At 34.6% G+C, this 26,818-nt stretch overlaps 1 protein-coding gene across 2 annotated transcripts; it reads right to left on the minus strand.

Annotated features, from left to right (window-relative positions):
* Nucleotides 1-357: 357 nt before the first annotated feature.
* LOC108733971 (solute carrier family 22 member 3-like) lies at nucleotides 358-26,157 on the minus strand. 2 transcript variants are annotated; one of them, XM_018465342.1, is made up of 8 exons: nucleotides 26,121-26,157; nucleotides 9,155-9,381; nucleotides 5,614-5,803; nucleotides 5,203-5,557; nucleotides 4,740-4,964; nucleotides 4,382-4,658; nucleotides 630-895; nucleotides 358-560 (listed from the first exon to the last, which is right to left on the minus strand). In XM_018465342.1, exons 1-8 carry the CDS (start codon nucleotides 26,140-26,142, stop codon nucleotides 485-487), a joined length of 1,638 nt encoding a protein of 545 aa, XP_018320844.1. In that variant the 5' UTR covers nucleotides 26,143-26,157; the 3' UTR covers nucleotides 358-484. The 2 variants fall into 2 exon arrangements, with proteins under 2 accessions (XP_018320844.1, XP_018320845.1); XM_018465343.1 differs by lacking the exon at nucleotides 26,121-26,157 and adding an exon at nucleotides 25,899-26,052 and having other exon boundaries at nucleotides 359-560.
* Nucleotides 26,158-26,818: the final 661 nt, after the last annotated feature.

Genomic DNA, 26,818 nt, shown 5'->3' on the forward strand with positions numbered 1-26,818 from the left:
TGTTCATTTTTCCGTTTTCTGAGGACTGTCCAACAGTCAGTTTTATATATTTTTTAGTAATAGGTAACCTCAAATGACTCATATAACACTTGTTTTCAAGCTTATTATTTATCGAAGCATTCAAACTGCAAATCGTTGGTATAAAATAGGAGGTATGCGCATGTACATATGGTGGTAACTACTATCAACTAAAACGGTCACAACCAAGCGATCGAGAGTATAATGTGCTTTTTTCTCTCTACCTACGATTTTGCCAGCGCGCATCCAAGACATTGGAAGGGCACATCGCTAGAGAAAGCAAAGGAATAATGCAAGTATGATTTCTGACTAATCTGTTTATTTAAATTATTTAATTATTAAAATTCATTAATTGAATATCAATCAATTGTTGATTCAAATATACATTGAAACTTCTTTAACAACATGAACACTGCTATTTTGTTAGAGCAATTCCGAAAACCATTAGTCAATTAACTAGCAATTATCACCTTAAAACTGAATTACAACCATCTTTATCTTCAAATGACTCATTGTCAGTCAACTGAATATTCTTCTTGTTTCTGAAAATAATAAAGCGAACGTCAATTACATTAAAAGCCTTTAAATGTAATTGCAATTAATTTACTTACAATTTTTGTTTTTGCAAGTCCGCTACAGTTTCTAAAAGCTCTTTGCCCATTGTTTCTGGCAATGGAGCTATAAAAACAATTGTTAAAAGACCTAAAGCGGCTAATACAATAACTGTCAAAGATTCGAATACGCTTTGAAGCGTCAACAGAAATGGAGCAACCATTGAACCGATTTTTGAGAACATTATAGTACCTCCACTTCCAGCATTTCTTAATGTAGTTGGATAGAGTTCGCCAGTAAACAAGAAGAAGGCCGGCAAGGACATCTGCAATAGTATATTATTACAATATTTCTCGAATTAGTGCCACTTAACAAATCATATTAAACTATTAGTCGCCAATTAACGAAGCCGTCTGAAATTAAAATACTGATTTTCAACTTACTAGATATACAGGGCCAAAAGATAAGTATCCTTAGATTTGCAGGTAATATAGCAGTATTAGCATCTAGCAAGGAAGAGTTAGAGATAGCTTTAAATACAATGGAAGCGGTACTGATAAAACAGTAGGTATTGTATGAAAATAAATAAAGTTAAAACAAAAATACTGGTATTCAAGGGAAGAAAAAGTAGGGAAAGAGCGAATATAAAGATAGGAGACGAAATATTGGAAGAAGCGGCTAATTTTCAGTATCTAGGAAGTCGGATAAGTCAGGCAGGAACGAGTAGTAGGGATAAAAAGCAGAGGATAGAGCAGGATCGAGACGCCTTCAATAAAAAAAATCACTTCTATGTTCGGAACGGTTCATTTAGAAATTCGAAAAAGGTTGTTAAAGGTGTATGTTTGGAACGCGACGCTGTACGGGTGCGAAACATGGATGGTGGGCACTGAGGGAAACAAGTTAGTAGCGTTCGAAATGTGGTGTTATCGCCGAATGATGAGGATACCGTGGAGATGGGTCTTATTACGAATGTATCTACTTGCAGACATACAAACCACTTTAATAAATACGATTAATAAATACTACCGTTAGAATTAAAAGTCTACATAATACGCTATTTAAAATTTGGATTTTGAAATGTGCCACTAATAGATTCAAATAAAAATTTAAACTAACAAAATCAAAAAATTAAAGTTAAAAGATGGAAACGCGATCTAGGTAAAAGGAGTTGCGACAGAAGACATGCCTCCAACTGTAACTATTTATCAGACTAGCCGTGGTCCCTTGAACAGTAACTTTGTCGGTAGCGCATAGCATTTGAAACTATTCCCATCATAACTTAACCTAAGCCCTCGATTCTTTAACGTATGTGTATTCATATGCAACCAACTATACATTTCCTTCTTTGCCCCAGTGCCAGCGGCGGTCCGAAGGGGGCGGTCGTAGAGGTCATGAACCCCCAAAATCATACACGTAATATTATCAAACCTAAAAGTAAACAATTTACGAAAATTTCAAATAAATTATTAACTTCCTGATTTTAAAGTGGAAGGGGGATTTTAACGAAAATATTGACTTAAGAGTTCTTAAGTTATGTTGTTTCTTCAATCGATGTCTGGGACGGCGATCTCCACAGAATGTAAAGACTGCTCAAAACTCTGGCAATCCTTCTTATAAGCGCTAAAACGTCAGATAGATGATTTTTCACGTTAACGCGCATAAAAACTTGGATGAGAGCAAGCATGTTAAAGAGAGGCTGGCAAGTTCAACTCTTCTAAATATTCATCCAGAGATGCCCTCAGACTTCTCGAATATTATCACCTGATTTGCCAATAAGAATAGAAGACATCTTTTTGTTTCGTGTTTAATTAATAATGTTGTATTTAATTTTTCATAACTCTTGTGTAATAAATTCTCGTTTCCTACTAACAACAACAACAACCTAGTGCTAATATGACCCACCCTCCGCAGGTCAATGCTTAATAAAGATAGGCAAAATTTTACAAAATATTTAAATCGATCGGTTTTATGACATTTTACGCATCTTTTATAGGTTATCTACAAATTTTAACCGAAAAGTGAAGTTTGCGTCTGTTTTGTCCTCGACCAACTCAGCGATGAAACACACAAACATTTTCATATATGATTTGTTTGGGTGATTTTTAACATTTTTTTTTTATTTACTTTTAACAGCCAATTTTCCTTATTTTAACTTTAAATCTCATCAGCACGTCATAGGCAGCCCCGATAAAGCTCCAAATATACATATTTATACACTATGATCTCTGATCAGTACTTCGCAAAAATTAATGGAGAAGAAAGTTCATGAAAGAGAAATAGAATGAGCCATATCGTACCTCCTAGCGTTATATACATATACATAAGGGGAGTGACTTACGAAAAACCCCAACAGCTCCGGTAATGGTAACCAGGATTACTTGGAGTACTTAATTGTAAAACGTGGCGTCGCTGCCTACTGTAGTCAAGTTCCCTACGCGAACACGAATAAGGAGGGAATGCACTGCCGGTTATTTTTAGCTATACAATTTATAAAAGCAACGGATGTACATCCTGGTAGGTATGTTGTGTCGAACACGGTCATAGGTATAGAGTATTTCGATAATGGATAAAGCGAGACGCAGTGAATTCTCCCTTAAAATCCTCCTCACACGCAGAATCCTTCTTTGCCGTGCAATAACTCAGATACTTAAACTACGATTATCGTCTATTAATCGCATGTCTATTTCGTCAGTACTGACCTGTCGTCTATTCTGACCTTCACCCGCCGGTACATCACAACTTGTTTGATGTGCCAGAACATCCTCATTGCACCGTCAATATCTGAACACCATGTCCGTATATTCTACTTACCTACACATTGCTATTGCTTAATATTTTCAAAATAATCTTATTCTTGTATTTTATGGTAATAGCAGTAACTTTGTTAATCGAACGGTAACTACGGAGTGCAACTGGCCTGTCTATCGAAAGGCGATAAGATGACGCAGTCGCCAACCTGACGTGTGTTCTCACTCATTAACTGAGATACCTTTTATGCGTGACTTTTACATCCCCTACTTTGCCGCGCTATCACCAGATGCACTCTACAGTGCCTCCAGATGTTACCTTTCAAATATCGCGGAATACTGATCGGACGTAGTGTATAATAGTAGCAGGAAATGCCCACTAGATGGCGATATAATAACAATACTTGAATATCTCATTGTTTTAAATCCATCCAGTTATTTGCATGTCACGAAGGAATAAAAAATCCCACCTCCATATATGCATACCCAGGTACGTATGAAAATCATAACCTCTTTGCTGCCGTGTAGTCAGATAAAAACTTAGAAATATAAACAATTTTTAATGAAGCAGTGCGAAACGTGTAATACGAAAATGCACTCGATTGGATCGAAATCAGGTGAGGTAAGAGGATGGATGTTTACGAACTTTTATCTCAGAAGTAGTTCTTAAAATTTGAGATTTACTCTGGATTTACGTGTTTAATTCAGCGATGATCGAATTACGAAAGTGAAGAAGCTCAAGGAACAGAAAAATGGCACCTGTACAAGAAGAAATCTATCGCTGGGAATAGTTGAAAAGATCGTGTTACTTTCAAACTTCATTTCATTCTCCCTCTCGCCTGAGATAAAGTGCACCTGCAATATTGCAAAGGAAAATTTTCCAAACGGAATCGCCGATTTAAATGCGGATTCGTGATACCGATATAATGAACCGTGAAATCGGTAGAAAGCAGCTTTTAGTTTTTCTAATTTCCTCAAGAGCTACGCAAAATCACATTTAAACCAATTTGAAGGCAATCCAATACAAAAGTCAAAATAGAAATGAGACTGTACAAATTTCTTACCGATATGCCAGTGAAAACTAGTGCTGATAAAATTAATCTTGGCCAATCGGCAGTATATTCTCCTTTAGGAAAGAATGCTATGGCAGCTGTTGATACTGTTGTGAGGATATTTGCGAATATAATGGTTTTCTTTCTTCCGGTTTTTCTAATTATAAAAATACACATTATCGTACCAGGTACGGCCAAAGCACCACTAGCAATCACAGAAAGATATATGTTTTTTCCAACGCTACTCATGTATTGCGAAAGAGCGAAGAAAATTACACCAGTTAGGAACCTGAAATATGGTAGATAAATAATTTTTCTATAACAAAAATCAAACTAATTATAGGAGTGCTTTTTCTCTTTTTTCTCTTACCATGATAAACTTAAAAATATTGTCCTTTTCCTTAATTCAGGAGTAACCAACAGTTGAGAAAAGTTTGGTTTTTCGAAAACTTGGGCTATAAAGTAATTCTCCTCGTCTTTTCGAAATTCAACAGGTGACTTTTTATTGTTCATTCTTGCAGCTGCCTTTAAAATTTTTAAGGCTTCCATTTTTTTCCCAACAGCCAATAACCACCTTGGAGATTCTGAGAGAAGCCTGTTAGAAAAACAGTCTATCCAATTACTTATTGAGAATTCATTCACATCATTTAAGTTTGATCTATTAATCAACCCGAGAATGTATCCCACTTTTCGCCAAAAGTTAAATAATTCTTTTTTTTAACTATTTCATTTTGATAACATTAGTAAATTAATGAAATTGAATAAAACCTTGTATGAATATTGAAAATCTTTCTTAATTTTTTATTCTGTCTTAAGGTAATTCTGACACTTACCATATGTACGAAATGAAGAGACAACTAAGAACGGATAAAACTAAATTAAGTTTTCTCCAATCATTTAAATAATAGGCCAAAAAAGTCATGATGAGATTTCCAAACACATAGGGTGTCTGGTACAAGATAGGCACAATTGTTCGATAAGTTCCGCTAACTGATTCCATGCACATGACGAAAGATGAAATCAAGGTACCACCATTGCCAAGGGCCAAAAAGAATCGAACAAAAACAAATATCCAAAATGATGAAACTAAAGACGAAATAATCCCGCACACGGCTTGCAGTATTATAGCCACAATAAGAGAGGATTTCCTACCATATCTGTCAGCTGCTACGCCAAAAATGACGCTACCTTTAAGTACATAGTCTAAAAATCGGGAAATTAAAGTAACAATTTAAATTTTTTACCCAAGAGAACACCAAACATAAAGGTAATTTGGGTAACTTCAACCAGTCTTGCACTTTGACAAACGAGGTTCCATTCCATTATAATGGTTGACTTCATTGTACTTCTATCATATTCATAACCCCAGTCGCAGGGTATCTTCGAGGCTGTTTCGTTTAAGGCGCTTATATTTCTTAAATAGCATGAGTTGGGCTGTAAAAATTATTGCTAAATATATTCCAATTTCTTCCTCTAGGTTAAGTTATAATAAATAATCAGAGCCAATGGGGTGAAAGTTTTTTATTTATTGATACCACACCAACATTTCGCCTCTAGGTATAGAGGATTCATCAAAGGCAGGTTTGCAGGTTAGCTAAGGACATACCATGACATAAGTGATTTTTACATAACTTTTGCTGTATAAATTACTGCCTTTGAAGAAGTCGCCATACCTAGAGGCGATACGTTGTTGTGGTATCAATAACCAAAAACTTTCACCCTATTGGCTCTGATTCTTTATTTATTATTGCTAAATGCTACAGAAGCAATGGCAGATGGACAACATTATGATTATGACTATAACAGGATTATGTTACCCATTTCGAACTTTTAACAAAAATGTTAGTTTATCGAGATACCTCAAAAAGTAGGTAACAATATAACTCAATACATTAATGAATTAATTTTTGAATTATATAAGAATAAAGGCTTTCACAGCCGGAATCTATAGTAGAATAAAGATTCGGGCTATAGTCCAGTCGCTGTCGAGACTTCGAGATATAATCTACGTTCAGGTTGTCAACGCAGCACTGCCACTGAAGATGTCAGCCGCAGTAGCCGACGAAACGTCTGGACAGAATAGTTCACTAGGACCTCGGCCCTATAGCCCGAATCTTTATTCTACTAATTTTTGAATTATTTTACCTACTATAGATAACCGCAAATTATCATTATCATCACAGAGTCGTCCTAAGACTGGTTCGATACTCATTTCCACCCTTTCCTATCCCGAACTAATGTTCACATTTCCTTAAAACTGCCAACCTATATCGCCTACATCATATTGACTTCCACAGCATCCTCTGTTCATTCTACTACTCCTTCTATTACCTTCTCATTCTAACCTTCTCTAAGCACTGAGATATCTCATTTCTACTTTTATAAGATTGCGTGTGGACAAATTGCGACATGAATTTAACGGCTCCTAATTGTATGCCAACAAGTAAATAAGGTGAAACTTATATTTACTGTACTTCACTGTAATGAAAACGCTATAACCTACAATTCTCGGACGTAGTTTATATCATGTTTCATAAAAACAATGTGAACATTGAAATAATATTTTGATAACTGTTATTTATGATCATCACAAGATCGTCAGTCCCAAGACTGGTTGGACAGAGCACCTCCACTTTTTCCTATCCTGAGCTAACAACATTTATATTTAAAAGCTATTGCATTATTATAAGTGCACGTAGAACATTTTCTATTAGTTATTCTATATCAGTACTACGATTATCATTTACATTGCCGAAGTTGTAAAGCTAAGCAATCGCTATTCTGTATTAAGAGTGACGAGCTCAGTATCTACTTTTGCTAACATCAGACAGTAGGTATTGATCATATTGCTTCCTTACCTACTGATGTTACATTTACATGTAAAGCACAAAAAAAGGGTAGTATGTCTAAAATATTCTTTACAAAAATGATACAAATCAATAAAAATCCATTTTGATAGTAATAACCCATAGAAAAGTGAATCACCATAATCAGTCAAAATTTGCTAGTTGTAGCGTGTCCTCCACGGATACATACCATTATTTGAAAGTAAATTTAAATATTTTAAGACATTAAATAGCACTGATTATCGATATATGCAACAGCAGTTACTACAATTAAAATAAACTAAGACGTTAGTGGATTTTTATTGTTTCGTTTGTTCAATTGGTCTCTAATGATGATAAAATCGAAGAGTTGAAGTGTATAGAACTGCATTTTTAGTAACGGGGTAATGCATTAGTGAATTATTTTTTTTTAATTAACTTTGCCCACTGCAGATCGCCTCAAATTAATGTAGGTAAATTGTTGCTCTGTAGCCCATAATGTAAAATCAGGGCTCAAAATGTAACATGCTTGTGTTATCGGTGGACAGTAAAAAGTCATTAGGAGATGCATAATTTTTTGATCGCTGAGAATCAATCAACAAAACTTTGATATCACATGAAACCATATATATATATATGAAAACGGTAGAACTTTGATGGATCTTTTCTCCTTTAAACTTAATGTTTGTAGTTGATCATTATCCTGAATTTTTAATTTAAAATATTTAGATTTGAACAAGTAGGTTTATAATTATTTATTATTAGANTTAAACAGCGCTGATTATATATATTCAACAGCAGTTACTACTATTAAAATAAACTAAGACGTTAGTGGATTTTTATTGTTTCGTTTGTTGAATTGGTCTCTAATGATGATAAAATTGAAGCGTTGAAGTGTATAAAACTGCATTTTTAATAATGGGATAATGCATTGGTGAATTAATTTTTTTTTTAATTAATTTTGCCTACTGTAGATAACCTCAAACTAATGGGGATAAATTGTTGCTGCTGTAACCCCTCATGTAAAATCAGGGTTCAAAATGTAACATGCTTGTGTTATCGGTGGACAGTAAAAAGTCATTACGAGATGCATAATTTTTTGATCGATGAGAATCAATCAACAGAAGTTTGATATCACATGAAACCGATGTTCTATGAAAACGGTAGAAGTTTTATAGACCTTTTCCCCTCTTAACCTAACGTTTATAGTTGATCATTATCCTGAATTTCCAGACATTAATAAACAATATTTAGATTTGAACAAGCAGGTTTTTTATTATTTATAATTAGAATATTACAAGGTTTATCATCATCATCATGAGGTGATCAGTCGTAAGACTAGTTGGACACTCACCTCCACTCTTTTCTATCCTTAGCCCCACCGTCCATGTTTCGCACCCGTACAGCACCGCGCTCCAAACATACACCTTTAACAATCTTTTTCAAAATTCTAAATTAACCGTTCGCGGCCATAGAAGTGACTTCTTTTAATTGAAGGTAAAAGTAAGTACCAAAAATTTAAAAGAACTGCAATTATTTCACTTTTTAAGTATAACATAAATATTCACTGAACTAGCAGTTTTTATGTTATAGTCGAAAACCCAAAAAACTGACTTTACTCCTACATTTATTAGCATCCTTCCATTATCATATTTAGGGACCAATTCAACATGTGGAACAATAAAATGTCAATATCGTCCTAACTGAGTAATTCTTTAATTCTTGTACAAATATAAAATTCCCCCTTTTACACAGTCTTCAAGAGGAGCTCATTGAAAACATGAATTTTTAGAATGATTATTTCGCCATCGAATTTCTAGTTTTCTTTTTTATCTAGATTAGTTTTATCCTTAAAATGTTATTTTTCAAAAATTTATTCCTTTAGGAAATATTTCACCAAACCTCTTTTGCCCTTTGTACCTTCAACAAATTGTAAACATGTAAATTAGCATGTTCGTACTTGTGCGATAAGTTTCCAATCTTTACCCTCTTGTTCGGTCGGGACTTTGCATGTAAAATCGAATGGGGGAGCTATGAAAACTATTCCCAATTGAAACCATGCCATTGGCAGTTTAAGCAGGGACATCAAAAGGGATATCTTAAATTGCCATCTTCCGAAATCTCCCACAGTCTCCTGGACAAAATCCCGGCGAGATGCCTGCTGGATTTCCAATTTCAAGTTTCCATCTGCAATAAAGTTTTATTTAAAGAGATCATTATTTGCTTTATTTCCCCTTTAATACTTTCTAACTAATCAATGTTATCTAACTGTCATAAGGCTCAATTCAAGAAATTTAAACTAACGTGACTTTATTAAACTGAGAATGAACATATCAAGTACATATAGCTCACTGATAGATTTAGGCATATTTTTAGTTTTAAGTTTGCATGTTAAATTGTTCCTTTATGGTCGAATTAGGACTAGGGATAGACATTTGTCCTACAAACGTAAGTATAACTGCAAGGGATAATTGTTTGCTTTTGTAAGCTTTCGCACAATTACTAACAAGGACGCCTGGGGTTGTTACTAGATAACAAGGACGATAAATAATAACAAGGTACGAAGCTAAGATAGAAAGAATATTTTAGCTTTGGCCTCTTTAAGTATTTTGGATTTTAGGAAGATTTAGCTTTGAATTCATTCTTCGTGTACCAATATCGCCTTTTTTTTTCGTTATTCGAAGACAATTCAAAGGACTAGGTGTCTGTTCTTGCTTCTGATTCAGCTGTTCCGACATGTATATGTTAGGCCCGAAGACCGAAAACGCTCAGTGGCCGGAAAAAACTGCCACATCGCGTTCTGACTGCCTTCGAACGCACAGAACGCGTTTCGCCTGTCTTTAAACGCTCGCAACGCGTTCTGGTAACTGTTAAACAGCCGGAACGCGTTTTGTCAATTGTTGAACGCTCACAACCCGTTCTTAATGTTCGACTTGTATTATTTGCCGCTTTGTACCTGCATACAATGAGATTTATATTGTACTTATAAAACAAATGAATTTCAATCCATTTTTCAGTTTATAGGAAACAATACAATTATTGAGAACTGTAATTGGATACCAAAGATGGGTTCGGTTTTTCTCTCCGAATCATTTCAACAATATTAAATTTCTTATAATTGTTTTTCAGTTCTACTGAACACTTATATTGTCGAGACTCCTGATTTTTGCGCACATTTTGAGCATATCAACTTCTCGTACAAGCAATTCGTACCTTTCCTCAGACAGTAACATAGATCTATCGTCACAACTATTAATAATTGGTTTTACTTTATCATAAAAAAATTCTGTCGCTGATTTATCAGACATTTTAATGAAAGTGTAACTTTTCAAACGACTTTAGTAAGTTGTTTAGTCAATGACAGGCTGATCTTCTCGCTACACTGACGAGAACTGTACTGATTTTTCATGAAGTCAAGTTAGTTATTATATACTCAAACTACTAAGTGTTCAGTGTAACTTTATTCCTAGAACTGAAAAACAATTATAAGAAATTTAATATGGTTAAAATGATTCGGCGAGAAAAACCGAAACCATCTTTGGTATCCAATTACAGTTGTCAATAATTGAATTGTTTCCTATAAACTGAAAAATGGATTGAAATTCATTTGTTTTATAAGTACAATATAAATCTCATTGTATGCAGTAGAAAGCGGCAAATAATACAAGTCGAACATTAAGAACGCATTGTGAGCGTTCAAAAATTGACAAAACGCGTTCCGGCTGTTTAACAGTTACCAGAACGCGTTGCGAGCGTTTAAAAACAGCCAAAACGCGTTCTGTGCGTTCGAAGGCAGCCAGAACGCGATGTGGCCGTTTTTTCCGGCCCCTGAGCGTTTTCGGTCTTCGGGCCTAACATATATAATAATTGGTCGTGTAGTCCTCCTCGATTTAGCACTCCTTCCGAACTTTTTTCGTAACTCATAGTTCACAAAAAAGTGTAGACAAGCCTGGACTAAAGCAGTGCCAATAGATAGAGAGAGTAGCGCAGTCGTTTGGTTCGCCGAATGCTAACTTAGCGGCCATCTTTACTCCAATTGCCAAATTGACAGACGACGGATATTCGAAAGAAAGAAATTTTGATAAACATTGAAAAATAGGCTCAGAGTGGCGATTCATTTCACAGACACATCATATTAGATGTGGGTGTATATATATATGTACCTATACCGTATATACCCAAGTGAAGTAAACATGGCGTCGTTTTGGGCGATTGCGCTACTCTCTCTATCTACTGACTCTGAACTGGAGTTCCGAAACATGAGATCTATTATGAACTAGATAATATTACTTGAAAGAATTTTTGCTCTCTGAAACGCTCGGAGTAAAGATATTCAAGGGATCAAATTGAAGTAAGGACAACGTAACGTAAGCTAATCCATTGATGCATATAGAACTCATTTCTGGTACATAGCACCTAACTCTTGGTTCGTTGCACTTAACCCATGGTATGTAGCAATTTACTTATGCCAAAAAATATGAAGTTAGTAGGAACTTAAAATAATTCCCTTGGTTCTTATAGGCAAAACCTATTTCTGGTGCATAGTACTGGATTCTCAGTGCATAGTACTTCACACTTGCCAATTAGGGATACCAGAACCTAGCCTCAGCTCTTGGCACATAGCACTGACCTTTAACTCACAGAACTTAACCCTTGGTACAAATCACTTCACATACCATAAAAGATACGAGAAAAGTAAAGCCATAGCGAAATAAGTCATCAACAGACTGAAAAAGTTCAAGAGGCTCTTGAAGGGTAAGAGCAAGCGAGGAAATAAAACAAAAATACGCCAAATCTTATTTCAAACAAGTAATAAGTCAATTATAAAGAAAAGAAAAAACGAAAAACAACTGAGAAACATTAGCTGTGGGTAAAGTAGGTAAGGCGAAACTGTAAAAGCTTTGCTAATAAAAATAATTTGGTCTAATGCGAAGCGGGTCTCATACATTGAGCGTTCCATATTAATTCATTTTTGTACTGTACATATTGAAGGAAAAGTACATAAAGTAGGTAATGCAATCCTCATAAGCTTAGTTCAATTTACAATTTATTCCAGGCGTTTATAGGAAAATTATGAGTAGGGTACCAAGTGTCGATAAAACCAAGCATTTCTTTCGACTTCTAAAACGTCGACATTCGTCCAGGAATGCAGTTGTGTTCTTGTCACGATAATAGTGACAACAGTAGTGACGGGACTGATTAACAAGCAGTGATGTCTACCAAATTCTCGTTGCCTCCGATTAATTTCAAAGACCAAGTCATAGTCACAAAGAAACTTTTCATAAAACAGTATTGCCGATTTTCAGTTTTCTACGTATTCGTCTGCAACGCTTACGAGCTTGCGAACAACCTCTGACAGAGCAAACAACAAATTCGTAGATTTTTTAATTGTCCATACCATAATAAAGTGCTGTCAATTGCTTGCAATTTATTCTATACAAGACACTTAAAAGTGGAAGTGGCTGATTTTAGATACCTAGGAAGTCAGATAAGTCAGGATGGAAGGAGTAGTATGGGATATAAAGCAGAGGATAGCGCAGGGTCGTGTCGAAGAAGTCACTTCTATGCTCCCGAGCGGTTAATTTAGAAATTCGAAAAAGGTTGTTAAAGGTGTATGTTTGGAGCACGGCATTGTACGGGTGCGAAACATGGACAGTGGGCGCGGCGGAAAAGAAAAGGTTAGAAACGTTCGAAATGTGGTGTTATAGGCGGATGATGAGGAAATCGTGGGTAGAAAAGGTTAGAAATGAAGAGGTATTGGAAAGAATAGGAGAACAGAGGACTCTATGGAATTCAATAAAAAATAGGCGGGATAGGTTGGTAGGACACCTTCTTAGGCATGAAGGTCTAGTCAGAGACATATTAAAGGTAGAAACAGGAGTTAAGAGGAGTAGATGTAGACCTAGATTAGATTACTGTTCGCAAATAGTTAAGGATGTGGGTTGTTCTAGTTTTAGGGAAATGCGAAGTTTAGCTCAGGATAGGAAAGAGTGGAGGTACGTGTCCAACCAGTCTTAGGACTGACGACCTTATGATTATGATGAAGACACTTTAAACTTGTAATTTTCATTTTTTTCTCTTGATTATACCTAATAATCTAACTTGGTCCCAACTTTCAAGTTTCCAAGTCATCTAAAATTTTGATGAATGAGTGAGTGATAAAGATAACAGTTTTCAGATCTGAATAATTCCAGAGCTATCACAGTTTTATTCATGAGATTTGGGATTGCAGATGTTATACAGCGCCATACTGATCATGCAAAATTGCAAACTGTGTAACAGTTTTCAAGTTATTAAGGTATTGAAAGTAGTTGGAAATGGTTCATATAAATAAACACACATTTATCTTTTCGTGCGTGTGTCTAGATTAATAACATACGATAAGAAATATAATAAAAGAGGAAGACTAGAAAAAGGATTTGCATAAAGAGAAACTCCGAATGGTGGAAATACAATTTCTTACAAGTATACAACCATAACTGTGAACTGAATACTTCATATACCATGCCATCATGATGTAATGAAATACGTATAAGATTTCACTTTTCTTGTGCTAACAGTAACGCGATGGAAGCTGTTTAGTATTCCTTAATGAGTTGGCATATGAAATTGAAAGTGCGAGCGTAAAACCGACAGTTATGTATGCGAACATTTGCGGTATTCACTCATAATGGAACGGGAAATTATAGATTCTATTTGAAAAGCAATTAATCCGTGGTACACTTAAGTAATATATTGATTCACTGTATACATGCGTAGAGAAATTCCAACTGTAGGAGTCATATCATATGAGCTCATTTGTTTTATCTAGAATAAAAGCAATATCCACCAGAAGCTTGAGAAGGTACTTTTTTTAATTATTTAACCATTCGCAATAATCATCTTGGAGAAAGGAGAAAGATGAAGAATACAATACAAGCTCTTTATTCGCGAGGTATACGCGTATACGTTCCATAAATATGCCGCGAATACAGAAACCGTGGATATGGAATGGTAATTAGTATAGAATCATAGGGGATACGTTCTAAGGTTCCGAAATAAAACCAATATGTATCCAAATAAAATCAATGTAATGATAATTTCGCAATTCAAATTCAATTTAATCGTTATAAACACCTTGAGGCAAGAGTTTAAAAAATTTAATGATTTTTTCTTGTTTTGAATTTTGAAATTAGTCCACTCGGTTATATCTATTATAAAAGATGCTGATACGTTGAAAAATGATCCGAATCCTTTTCTATTCGGTTAGATTTTTTATAAAAGCCGCTGTACATGTACATACTCAAGATATTCCGATACATTAAGGTGCCATCCATAAATTACGTCACAAGTTAAGGGAGAGGGGGTCAACGAAGTGTGACATTGTGTAACAAGGGGATGGGAAAGGTCCTAAATTTCGTGACATTTCAAAATTTTCAAATCTACGTGTTAAAACACTATTCAATAATTTCTAAATGTAAAAATGGCAAAATATGTGACGTCACACTACACAGAGGGGGAGTCTCACAAATGGGACCGGCTGTGACAAGGACGGGGGAGGAGTCAAAAGATCATGAAATTCGTGTGACGCAATTTATGGATGGCCCCTAAGGGGATTCAGTAGTACACGCGCCGTAGCGTAAAAACATGCTTATCGGTTCATGAGTTTAATATTTGAAACAGAGGTTTGAAATGTTATAGTAAGATAGATAAAGCTTTGTTCTAAAGTTTGTCGAAGGCCATTTTTAAATGTTTTAGTTTCTATTGAAAATACGAGTTCTACAAAAGGCATCAACTTTAAGCATTTGTAAAAGCTTTTATTGACCATATTACTGAAAACCGAAAACATACCGAGTTACTATGAACCTTTGTTCATTACCATACAAAAAATCACGTATTTATCTCGCAACGTTGAATTACAATGCTTAGAATACAAACCCATGGTTTCGGAAAAATTCACACTAGGCACGAGCGGTCTATTGCGGTCAATCCCCTTAATAAATGATGTCGAGTCCTTCTATGTTCATTGATTGCATCCGCGAATAATGAAATTTTTAACCGCGAATACAGGAACTGAGTTGCAATTTTTTCACCCGCGAATAATAAAAACGATAATAAGGAAACCGTGAATAAGGAACTTCTACTGTAATATTTGCAATGCTTATTTCATATGCATATCAGAAGCGACAATTTCAATAAATGTCTTTACAAAAAAACCCAAGCAGAATATTTAGGTCTTTATTGTTAAGATATTTCAAAATCATGATGAGCTAGGGTACTTCCGAGACTACTAACATATTAGGATAGCACTACTGGACAGATATATTTCATAGGCTCGCGTGCATATGATTATGGCCATGAAACACGACGCCACAACGCACTGTTGAAGCGTACAGTTTCACACGAATATTATTCTTTCCATAAACAAGGAATGGCTACTGGCATTGAATTTGGGGAGAAATTACTAATAATTAGATAATAACTAACTGAATGAGCCAAATCTACAATGTTAGCTCATTCTTTTAAAGCGGTTTTCAGAGTAAATTTCACTAAATTCATTTGCAAATTGCTTGGTAAATCATAAAAATTGTTATAACTCGACAACGTAAAAGGGGTAAGGGTCAGACTTCTATAAAATAAAACTCGAGGCTCGATAAAAATGAAAAAAAAAAGAAATTTAGTAAATTTAACCACTCTAAATAAGAAGAAAAATCGTCTTAACTATTGTTTTCACAAAAACTAGATGCTAGTGAATCAAAAACAAAAACAGCTCGATACAATGAGCAATGAAAAACAACAACAATTCTAACTTATCTGGTAAAGATAATATTTTCTGTGACTGTGACGCCCTCCAAATTAGAGCTGGCACCTATTCCCACTCTAGATATGATTATTCACTCTTAATTATACCATCGAAATAAAACAGTGCCGGTAGACACCACTCAGTAGCGAAGCATCTTTGAAGTCGCCGGTGTTCTCCACCGTATCTCCCAAACTTCTATCCTCCACCGCACGCACTTGTCCCTCTCCACTACTGCACACCTAATCATATCTTAACACCTCATATCTAGATCACGTTAAAATAACCATATAAAGTAACATGTAAAATATATAAACATATGGGGCTTCTACAAAGTGAACTGCAAGATATTTTTTAGAAAATCTTCATTTTAAGGAAGATCTTCTTGAAATCTGCGAACCTGTTCTTAAACTGAGTTTGGAGTTTACGCATTTCTCATTTTAGTATTTTGCCATTCATAATTCTGTCCAGCTTCTAATCCGACTTTCTTATTATTAGGAAAACAGCCGAGTTTCTTTCATCAATGCGCTTGACATACAATTTCAGTTTCATCTCAAATAACTTCTGTGTGCACATCGCATATCAATTTTGTTTTTCCTTGTAAGCATTTGTTGAGTGGATTTAGTTCTACAGTCAAATCAGTCAAAAACCAAAATCAAAAAAACCACTAGTTGATATGGGGTGGCTTCTCTTTCATCTCCATAAAGTCGCAAATGTCTTTCCTCAACTCAATAAACTATTCCAGAATGACACATTAACTGGGCCACCTCGCTCCACATCATTTGTAAACCACGTTGGCGTGATCAACTTCCAAATCTTCTAAAAACTTTTGAAACTGACGATGTAGAAGCCCATGCTTCCTTATAAAACTAACAGTGGATGTGACGATGGTCATTATTTCTTTCCAAGCTAAAACCTTGCAACACAATGCCTCTTCGTGAACAATACAATGAAATATCAAAAGTCCAAGAGATCCAGACTCATTGAGTTAGCTAAGGATTCTCCTAAAAACACCTTTGTTTTGGCTCTCATATTCGTACCTTCACCAGTAGTAACACTTGTCAATTTACTCTACACCGGCTATGTTTCGATAATAAATCGTCATATACGGAATCATCAGCCGGAAATGTGCCAGTGTTAGCATGAACATAAAACAAATAAACGCACTAAACAATTTTTTTTACTTGCAGATCTTACGGGCCGCAATTAGATGGTTTACAGACCGTATGCGGTCCACTAACTCCTAGATATCGGTCCCTGGGATAGGTAGTAGACGCATGTCACTCACAGAGCAAAAATAGATTATCCCATAAGACCCGTATAAAATTTATTGTACTTATGAACACGGTTTTTTGAAAATGAAATGTAAACCTCAAAACAAAATCTAGCAAAAAAGTAAACCCCTTAGAACTAGCGGCAGACATTCAGGTGAAGGACGTGAAGAGGCACCTCACCTCGCTTCTGGATAGTATCGAGATTTCTCTCGCAAAATAAATCAATATAACTTCTGCTAAATTTCGTGTAAAAAAATATATAAAATAGCTCTATCGGCTTAGAACGTCTACCAATGTTTTAAAAAAATCCGTGTAATGGTCTTACACCTACGCAACCAATTGTCCCACAGCTTTGCCCGCTTGGGCAATTTATGAATTAAGTCTAATTTCTAGATATATGTCGTCACGGACTTTTCTATGCAGAGCAGTCATTCATAAATATCTATCTTACCCTTAAAGGCTAATTCTCACTATCCGCCTAGACTACCATCCGTCGCAAGTCCGTCAGTTTAATGTTGCATTCACATTATACAACAGCTGATCGTCAGTTTTTCTGCAAATTTCGGACGATTAGCACGTTTTCGTCGTGATGTTTATAAATTATTCACTTACTGCTCTTTTACCTGAAGAAGATGATGAGGAGATGGAGAAGATAAAACAAGAGAAATAAGAAAGCCAAAAATATGGGTACGCAAAAATTTATTGGATTTCATCAGTACTTCAGAATGCCTAAATATAGATTTATCGATTTAATGAATTCAATTAATAAGATCCTTCTGCTGGTTACCGATGAACTGAATTTATTATCATTAACTTCAACGACCGTCACCAACAGGCACTGTCACCTCTAAATATTCTCTCCTGCAATATTGGTCACTGACAGATGTCGACTGGCCGTAAGCTGACCGTGACATACACGGATAGTGTGAATATGTAATGCTTATTAAAGTGAACAATATTTTGACCTGCCATGATCTATACGATGGTGAGAATAAAGCTTAAGATCTTCACAAAAAGCCCTTTTATTGTAACTGATTAATATACAGCCTATATTTAGCTGAAGGCTCGTTCTAAATATTGGTGAAAGAATTTTTGCAATTTCTAAGATTACCCATTATATCCAAACCTTATTAGTATAGCAATACTAAAAGAATGTGTAAAAGTTAAGGACAAAATTGCGCTCTTGCAAAAGGAAGAAAAAAAACACAAGGGAAAGATGGAAAAAAGAAAGAAAGGATTTTTTAATGGAGAGAGGATGGTCAATCAAACATTATACATGGAAGCTGGAAAATGAGAGAAATGTATGGAAGGAACTAGAAAACTTAACTAAAGATATTGACAAACAAAGAAGGAGAGAGAAAATGAGAAACATGAAATTCGCTCAAGAGTACAAGATATTATGGAAAGAAGGAGAAGAAAAACCTCATTATTTGAAAGATGAAGGAGTAAAGAGAAAAAACCACCTACAATTAACTGCAAGATTCAGATTGGGAAGCGAAAATAGAGCGTCAAGGTATTGGGAGGAAGAAGAAAAGAAATTATGCAGATTATGTAAAAAGGAGTCAGAGACGCTTGAACATATTTTTGAGCGATATGGGGAAACGGGAAGTTCTGCAAAAAGCTGGAAAGCTCAACTGGAAGGAGTGAACAACATGAAAAGGATGAGAGAAATCTTGTGGAAGAGAAAAATAGCAGGAGAAGAAAATTAATAAAAATGGAAAGAAAGAATGGTCTAAATAAGATGAGAAAAATATGAATAGGGAGGTAAATAGCAGAAAAACGAGAAAGTAGAAAAGAGAAAATAAATAAATGTAAATGTAAGTGCACCTTGTATATATAAAACATAATGTTTTTAATAAAGCTATCTATCTATTTATCCTTATTAGTATAGCTAAATACTCAAGTGAAGAGTTAGGAGCAGCGTGAACGGATTGCTATGGCGACGTTTACGTCGCATTTTTGCACACTTAGAGTCTTTTCGCACAAGCTACATTTTGTAGCGCTTCCGTTCCGCTACAATAGAGCATCAGTTGCTAGTTCGTTTGTATAAAAAACGATTTTTTGGAGCGCTTCGATACTGTAGCCGATGTAGTAACGTATCTATTTCAAATTTAAAGAAACAGTTATTAAAATGAAGTCGCAGAAGAAAGACGAAGAGGAGCTTACTTTATTAGCGCTTCCGATAAATTAAAAAAAAAAAGAAGAATATAAATAATCAGAAATATTGGGTCGATCCTTACAACAACAATCGATTAATAAAAGGAATTCCTTATATCTTTACTATTTAAGATTTACATGGAAATGAAAAATGTTTTTCAATCATTCCTTCTTCCCATATGAAATTTTCGACGTCGACATTGTCCATCATCGGTCTGACACACTACCAAAAATACGCCAGTTTGGATNAAGTCGCAGAAGAAAGACGAAGAGGAGCTTACTTTATTAGCACTTCTGATAAATTAAAAAAAAAAATGAAGAATATAAATAATCAGAAATATTGGGTCGATCCTTACAACAACAATCGATTAATAAAAGGAATTCCTTATATCTTTACTATTTAAGATTTACATGGAAATGAAAAATGTTTTTCAATCATTCCTTCTTCCCATATGAAATTTTCGACGTCGACATTGTCCATCATCGGTCTGACACACTACCAAAAATACGCCAGTTTGGATACGTTAAAAAGTAAATATATTTCTTAGTGAAGCGCAACAATTGCACGACTATTTAGCCGCGCGATTCAAGCGAATACAGCTACAGTTCAGAGACTATAGCGCTACGTTTTTGAAACGATGCTCCCATGTTAAAACAGTGGATTTCAAAAAATCGCCTGTGTGAAAAGGCTCTTTGGCATAACCACTTGTCATCGTATAAAGAAGAGATCGTCAGTGGACCACACTTGAATACTTCTTGAGCAAGTGTGTTATTTACTATAATCAAAGAATTGTAGGTAATTGACATTAAAAGCCGGTACAAACAATATATTTGTTAACAATTCTGTTTACTTTATTTAATCATTAATTTTATGGGCTATTCTAAAATCTATTTTACTAAAAATACTGTGTTCACATTCTTTCTTAAATATCCTTAGTAATGATAAATAAAACTGCAAGCTAACTGTCGAGTTCGCGGCATCATCTTTCCAAAAATACGCTATGGTATACGATATAAGGAAAGTCATACAATTACCTTCACTCATCTTTTCATATATATATATATAATAATGTAATATAAGTCCAATACATGTAATTTAAAGCCTTTGAGAGGACGGGGTTACGCTTTGTTTAAAAAAGTTAGGTTAGTTTAAGACATAATTTGGAGGGGCAGGAGATATAACTTGGTTGAACAAAAATATATTCCACACGTTAACCAAATTATTTATTTTCTGTCGTGCGGCGTAAAAAAAATGTCGATAAATGAATGTGGAATCTCCATGTTCAGTAAACATTTTACGATTTTCTGTTCCTTTTTTAGAAGAAGTTGTATTCAGTTTTCTTTTACCAGTCGAGTTTGAAACCGAAAATGTTCTAGATTTTCTACAGAAGGATAAATTGAGTTGTCTTTTTAGAGAAACAGTTGGAGTAAATTTAACTTTAACAAAGACAATCAGTTTGTCTTAGAGTCCTGAAGGAGTTAAGAATGGTCAGGACATCTGAATTTTCCAATGTCAGTCGAAAAAGTCACCATTCGGGATCGTTTCCAATTTTCTTTTCAGTTCTGTACACAGCACGGTGCTTTATTCAACGTTTCTTTGAATAGTCGTTCTCATGCAAAGTTGAACATCAGCATGCTTAAAATAGAAAAAGCATCACATAATCGGCGATTGAAATCGATTAAATTAAAAGAATTAGTTACAATAAAGAAAGGATGACCTCAATTTGTCAAATTCCAAACTATACATATTCATGTAATAAATAATAATAATATGTATGTTTCAGTTTAATTTTAATATTTGTTTCTTTGGTCGTTAGAGATAGGTTTGCTTATCATTATTCAACCTATTTTATTTTATTATATTGGAAATTTCCATGATTTCAAACGCACACAAGGTAGTCAAATATCTTTAGAATATTCTTTTGCAAACAATAACAGGCCGATTTGGTTTCAATGGTCAGATTCTGCGAACGTCTTCGACAGCAACCACCTTTGTTAATTTTATTATCGATGCTCTCTATTTGTATGCAGGTTACATGAATTTCATAGCTCGAGGCAGAGTCATACCTTGTTGGGGTTTTCCCTTTATTCGCTTCTGGCTTGTATTCTTTTGTTGCGTACCAGGTATTGGTGGTGGCACCAGAACAATTTTTGATTTTGTCACATAATTTAGAGTTAGTTACGTTTTATCCTTCTTCTTGTTAACTTGTGTTTTTAGTACATATTTTCTTCGTTGTGCCTGTAGTTGTAGTTTGTTATTTCGTAGTAAATAATTCATTTGTAAATAGTCTGTATACAGTGTTTTTATATGAGTTTCATTCAGTCCGTTAAAACCAAAATTTTTAAAAAACACTGCTCGTGATTTCACGGCAAAAAATATATTTATACTGAATATACAAAAGTACCGAAGATTCCCTGCATAAAGATGTTGTCAATCAATTTCTGACACATTAATTGATTTTTACTAATTTGTGATAAATTTAGTGATGAGTTACGGGTATTGTTGTTATTAAAAAGAGGACCAAAAGATGAAAAATGATTTATTTTTTTCAAGCTTAAGTTCGCACAACTTTCTAAATTAATCGTTTCTTCAAAACTTAGCGAGAAATTCTAACATCAGTTTTTACATACATAACTGCAAAGAATGTGCCGCACGACACTCAGTGAATTGTTAAGTCGAATCAAAGCGCTTGGTATGTCTCAGAACATAAATTGTCGGTGATCCGTCAAAACCATTAGATTTTGACTTTAAACCAGGAATTGGCCAGGTACCCAGTTTGAATGCGGTACCCGATAATGACGCCGGGTACTCAACAGTGCCGAGTAATTCTACCGGAGGACAAAGAAAAAGTAAACACCAACAATAGTAACCTAATAAGTTTAACACAAATCTACCTAGTTGAAATTAGTAACTAAGATTGTATTGGTATAAGTCGTTTGTCCTGATTTGTACTACTTGTTAATTACTGTACTAAATTATTTGTTATTTCGATATAGTTCTTGTGTTTATTTTTATGAACAAGAATACATCAGTATTTGTTAGTATATCAAGTTCTGATTAACGATAACCGCGACAACGATTTAATTACCTAGCAGATTTTTACTATAGAACAAACAAAATAGCTCGAACCCCAACGCCAAAACACGTTGTAGTTGTCCGAAGCACTTTTCGGTAACAAGGTTACCTTCTTCAGGGATTGAAGTTCACTATCTGAAGAACAAACAACTAAATTGTCGTGTTTTGGTGTTGGGGTTTGAGTTATTTTGTTTGTTCTATAACAACCGCCAAAGTTTTTCCAATCTTCATAATTCAGATTTTTACTGTTTCAATTCAACCCTCTCGTTGAAATCCATCATGCAAGAATTAAAATTTCATTGGTTTGAAAGGTGGCATTAAATGGAAAGCCTGCCCAAAATATGACACGAAACATTAACCGTAGTGGTTTTAACTGGATAATCGGGTACTCGGCAAAACCACTATCCAGTGCATCTCAATTTTAAACTATTTAGTTCTTATTACCAGTAGCATATGGTGTTGTAGTAGGCGTACAGTAGAAATAAAAATTGTGTCAGTTTTTTTATAGCATTACATGCATGTGTGACAATCTGGATTACCGCGGTTCCAACAATATTTTTTAACCAAACGTTCAAGTTAAATTAATATAAGGTCAGGTTTGGCTAAAGAAATTTACGTACACAAGGTGACCGAAAATATTTGTAATATCAAAATAGAAACTGACAAAGTTTAGTTAGAAAAACCGCGATATCCAACCGGTTCCGGACTTCTATGAACTCTTCCAACTTTACACGAAATTGTATGCATTAATTTTCAATATATTCCAGTATACCCAATGCATCACCATGGGACATCTTTTGAACCCACGCCCAACCTTCTAGACACAGTTGCTTATGTTGCCCCCTAACCTTTCTACAGATGTAAGGTCCTTAGAAGAATAAGTCTGCCTTTTGATATCTAGCTTGTTGCTCGCTATACTTCGTCAATACACGATCAGTACATGAGTTTGATCCCTAAAAATGATTTCCAAAAAGTAGATTTCAGCTGATTCTGACTAAACTCTATTTCTAAGGAAAAGTCCTAGCGAAATTTTAGATTAACTAAGTGAGGAAAGAACGCTAAGATGATGAGATTTTACAACTACTCTTCAAGAAACTCCTGCGATTCCGACTTGCTCTTATCAATTCTGTTGTTGAGAGATTCTGGCATTAAATTTTAGGTAAAATTGAAGGAATGAAAGCAATTCCTAGTGGATCCATGCCTCTTTTTGAAAGTGTAACTGCATATTTTTTGCTCATCTTGTTGGTTCCCAGGGTTTGTTAGCCTCACTGAAATAAAATGCCCCTAGTAAAGTACAACGATGTCCATTTTTTTCGTCAGTTCACTACCCATGATTGTTTAAAAAATTGTAAGACCTCAAATGACGACTTAGCTCTTCGAGAATTGCACCCGGCAAAAATTCACTCCTGCAATGTTTTTCTGAGTTTCTAATTTACTTGACATATCAACAAATAGGAACAGAAATATTGACAAAAATCTGCGTTTGACCAATGTAATCGACACTCACGTTTATGACATTCCTGGCCACAAGGTGTCATCACCGAATTGCTTATTTATTGTAGATCGGTATGTGACAGCGATCATAACAGAACAAAATTAACATCGTTTGCTTATATTCAGTAATTTCAAAAATTACACGCTTGATAAATAAATAATTTATTAATTTGTTGACTACTTATTGAACAAACAAATTTGAAGTGATCAGTGTTCTGCCAGACGGTGATCGCGATTTCGATCTTTTTGAATCTCATCAGCGCGTCGCAGATAGTTTCGATAGAACACAGACCAATTTTTACCTGCTGTCCTAACAGCGCATTTTATAAAATACAACAAATGGCGTGGTAAACGCCATCTGTAGTACAATGCTACATTTAGTGAAATTCATTATGCTCAGTAAGTAGATATCCATCTATTTAAATGGACCTTGTTGTGCATAATGAATTCCACTAAATGTAGCATAGTACTACAGATGGCGCTTACCACGCCATTTGTGGTATTTTATGACTACTTATTTACTACAATGCTAAGATTTTGCTAAATAGTCAATAGCCATTTTTGGAGTTGTACAATTTGTCTTCTTAATTGTGATGCGTAACAGATGCTACATAAAAATTAGTGCGATAAGTTTAACATTAAAATGCCAACCATCTTGTACATATGTCAATGTGATGATTCACAAAATCAAAGAAATTCCTTTTAATGGCGATTACATGCAGATTTCTCGTTTTAAAATTCAAGCAATACACCACCCAAAGACTAAATTGCCCTGCTACACAATCCTATTTTAATTCTGATCCAAACACAAGAGGCGTACAAGATATAAAAAGCGTATAATATCACCATTTAGAAAATTTCCGCTCTATCATTTACAACACACCATCGGAAAGCAATTTTTATTGGTAGTTTCGCAAGTTTGCACGACCTGGCGGCAGAGAAAGTTTTTGTTTTATTTCGTATACTTGAATAAATGTTGCAATTTAATTAGATAATTATTTAATTTCTCTTCGGAATATCGATATCCCATTTAATATTTTCTATTAATATACTATATCTATAATACATTACTTATTTATTATTTTATCTCGTTGTCAGCGTGAACTGAATCATATATCGCTGTTTATATTAATATTGAAAAGAATTACAATAATATTGCTACAAGTAAAAGGTCACACAACATGTTTATGCATTTTTTACACCCGTACCAACTCTTGGAAGGAATATATATCTACGTACCTCAGAAAAATCTCCTTCAGCTTTTAAATGAAATTTAAAAAAAATACTTGCAAATGTTAATTAGATATCAAATAGTAGGTATTGTTGGTCTTTTATTTTTTGCCGGTGTTAGATCAACAATTATTATAATACAATCACATTTCGCTCACTTGCTGAAGGTTGGGTATTATTATAGACACTAGAATTAGTCAGCAAACTTTAAATTATCTAAAACTGCTTTGCTTACGACATGACGTTAATGAAGAAATTCATAATTCAGCGGCATGCAGTCAAAAGAACAATTCCTGTGAGTCAAAGCGTCAGTGAGATTACGCTAAAGGCTATTTTCCTCCACCTATAAAGTTGGTATTAACGTACAAAATTCTCTTCAAGTTTTCCAACGAAAATGAACGCTTCGAAAATAATTTAGAAACTTCAGCTATACGTACTGCCTGTGACGCCAATTACAATGATTAACTATACTCAAGTGACGATCTTATAAGCTATAGGTATTTATATTAATTGAAACAGAGGAAGAAGAAGCTTTTCAAGAAACTAACTTGTAAATTTGATTGCAACTTCAGTTATGGTAATATTAAATTAAATAAGTTTCTACCAGGCCTTTTAAGTGTTCCTTATAATTCAACAATAGAATTATTTTTGACCATATGATGTTTCAGGCGAAAGCAATTGAAAAGGTACTTACTTAAATCATTCATTTTATCCAAATAAAGGCAGGAACTTTTTGTTAAAATTTCTTAAAACTAACATGCGTTAAGTGAGCAGCGTGGAACACCATTCGTGCACTTAAACGGCATCAACTGCTTGGTTGTTTGGTAAACTAGGTGAAGTGAAAGCATATCGGGGAAAAAGAAGTATTACTGTTTAATCAGACTTGCTGCGCGCCAAGAACCAATGACTAACTTACCATTTTTTCCTTTTTTAAACATAACTGCTTATACTCAACCTACAGGTACAGTATACACAATCACGACAACAACGTGTCTTGAGAAATATCTTGAGTTTATAACACATTAACGTGCCATTAAATGGATATATATAACATAAATAGGTAAAATGTGATAAAAAATGGGTCACATGCTATTTGCTTAATAAGGTTAAAGAATTTGTTGTATTTTATCTCTTCTTGCTGTTTTTTTGTTCCTTATCTCTTCTTGCTACTGATATTAGAGTCACGTAAAAAAGGACAATACTGGCGAGCTAATAAACTTGACACCCTTTGTAAGCAAAAAATTGCTAGTGTATCGGCGTTTCTGATACTTCATCTGTTTTCGTTATTTGCGTAATCCACATTTCAAAGTGGTAAAATTAATAAACACTACAAAGACGGCACGTGCCTTCAAAAATAAGTAAAGGGTTGCAGAGAATCCAGAGAAACTAATGAAATGAATGAAATAGTGACGGTTTCGACAGAAAAGTGACCATCGTGAACTTCTTATTCTATTTGATGGTTACTTGTCTACTATATATGTCGTGGTAACTACGCTGAACTAAGTTCGACAAGTCGATATCCTTATTACGAATCTTGTCGAACATTTTTAAATTTACCGAAATGTGGCATTGATACAGATGATGTTCATTACACTGTTTGTAGTAGTTTATAAA

This window comes from Agrilus planipennis, unplaced genomic scaffold, assembly GCF_000699045.2.
Source record: "Agrilus planipennis isolate EAB-ADULT unplaced genomic scaffold, Apla_2.0 scaffold43, whole genome shotgun sequence".
NCBI classification, from domain to species: Eukaryota; Metazoa; Arthropoda; class Insecta; order Coleoptera; family Buprestidae; genus Agrilus; species Agrilus planipennis.

Bases quoted from the DNA above. Each gene is read 5' to 3' on its own strand.
- LOC108733971 (XM_018465342.1), bottom strand. From the start codon at position 26,142: ATGTTTAAAAAAGGAAAAAATG. The intron at 9,382-26,120 runs GTAAGTTAGTCA...ACTTTATTGCAG, and splicing joins GTTTAAAAAAGGAAAAAATG to ATGGAAACTTGAAATTGGAA. The intron at 4,659-4,739 runs GTAAGAGAAAAA...ACCATATTTCAG, and splicing joins ATATTTTTAAGTTTATCATG to GTTCCTAACTGGTGTAATTT.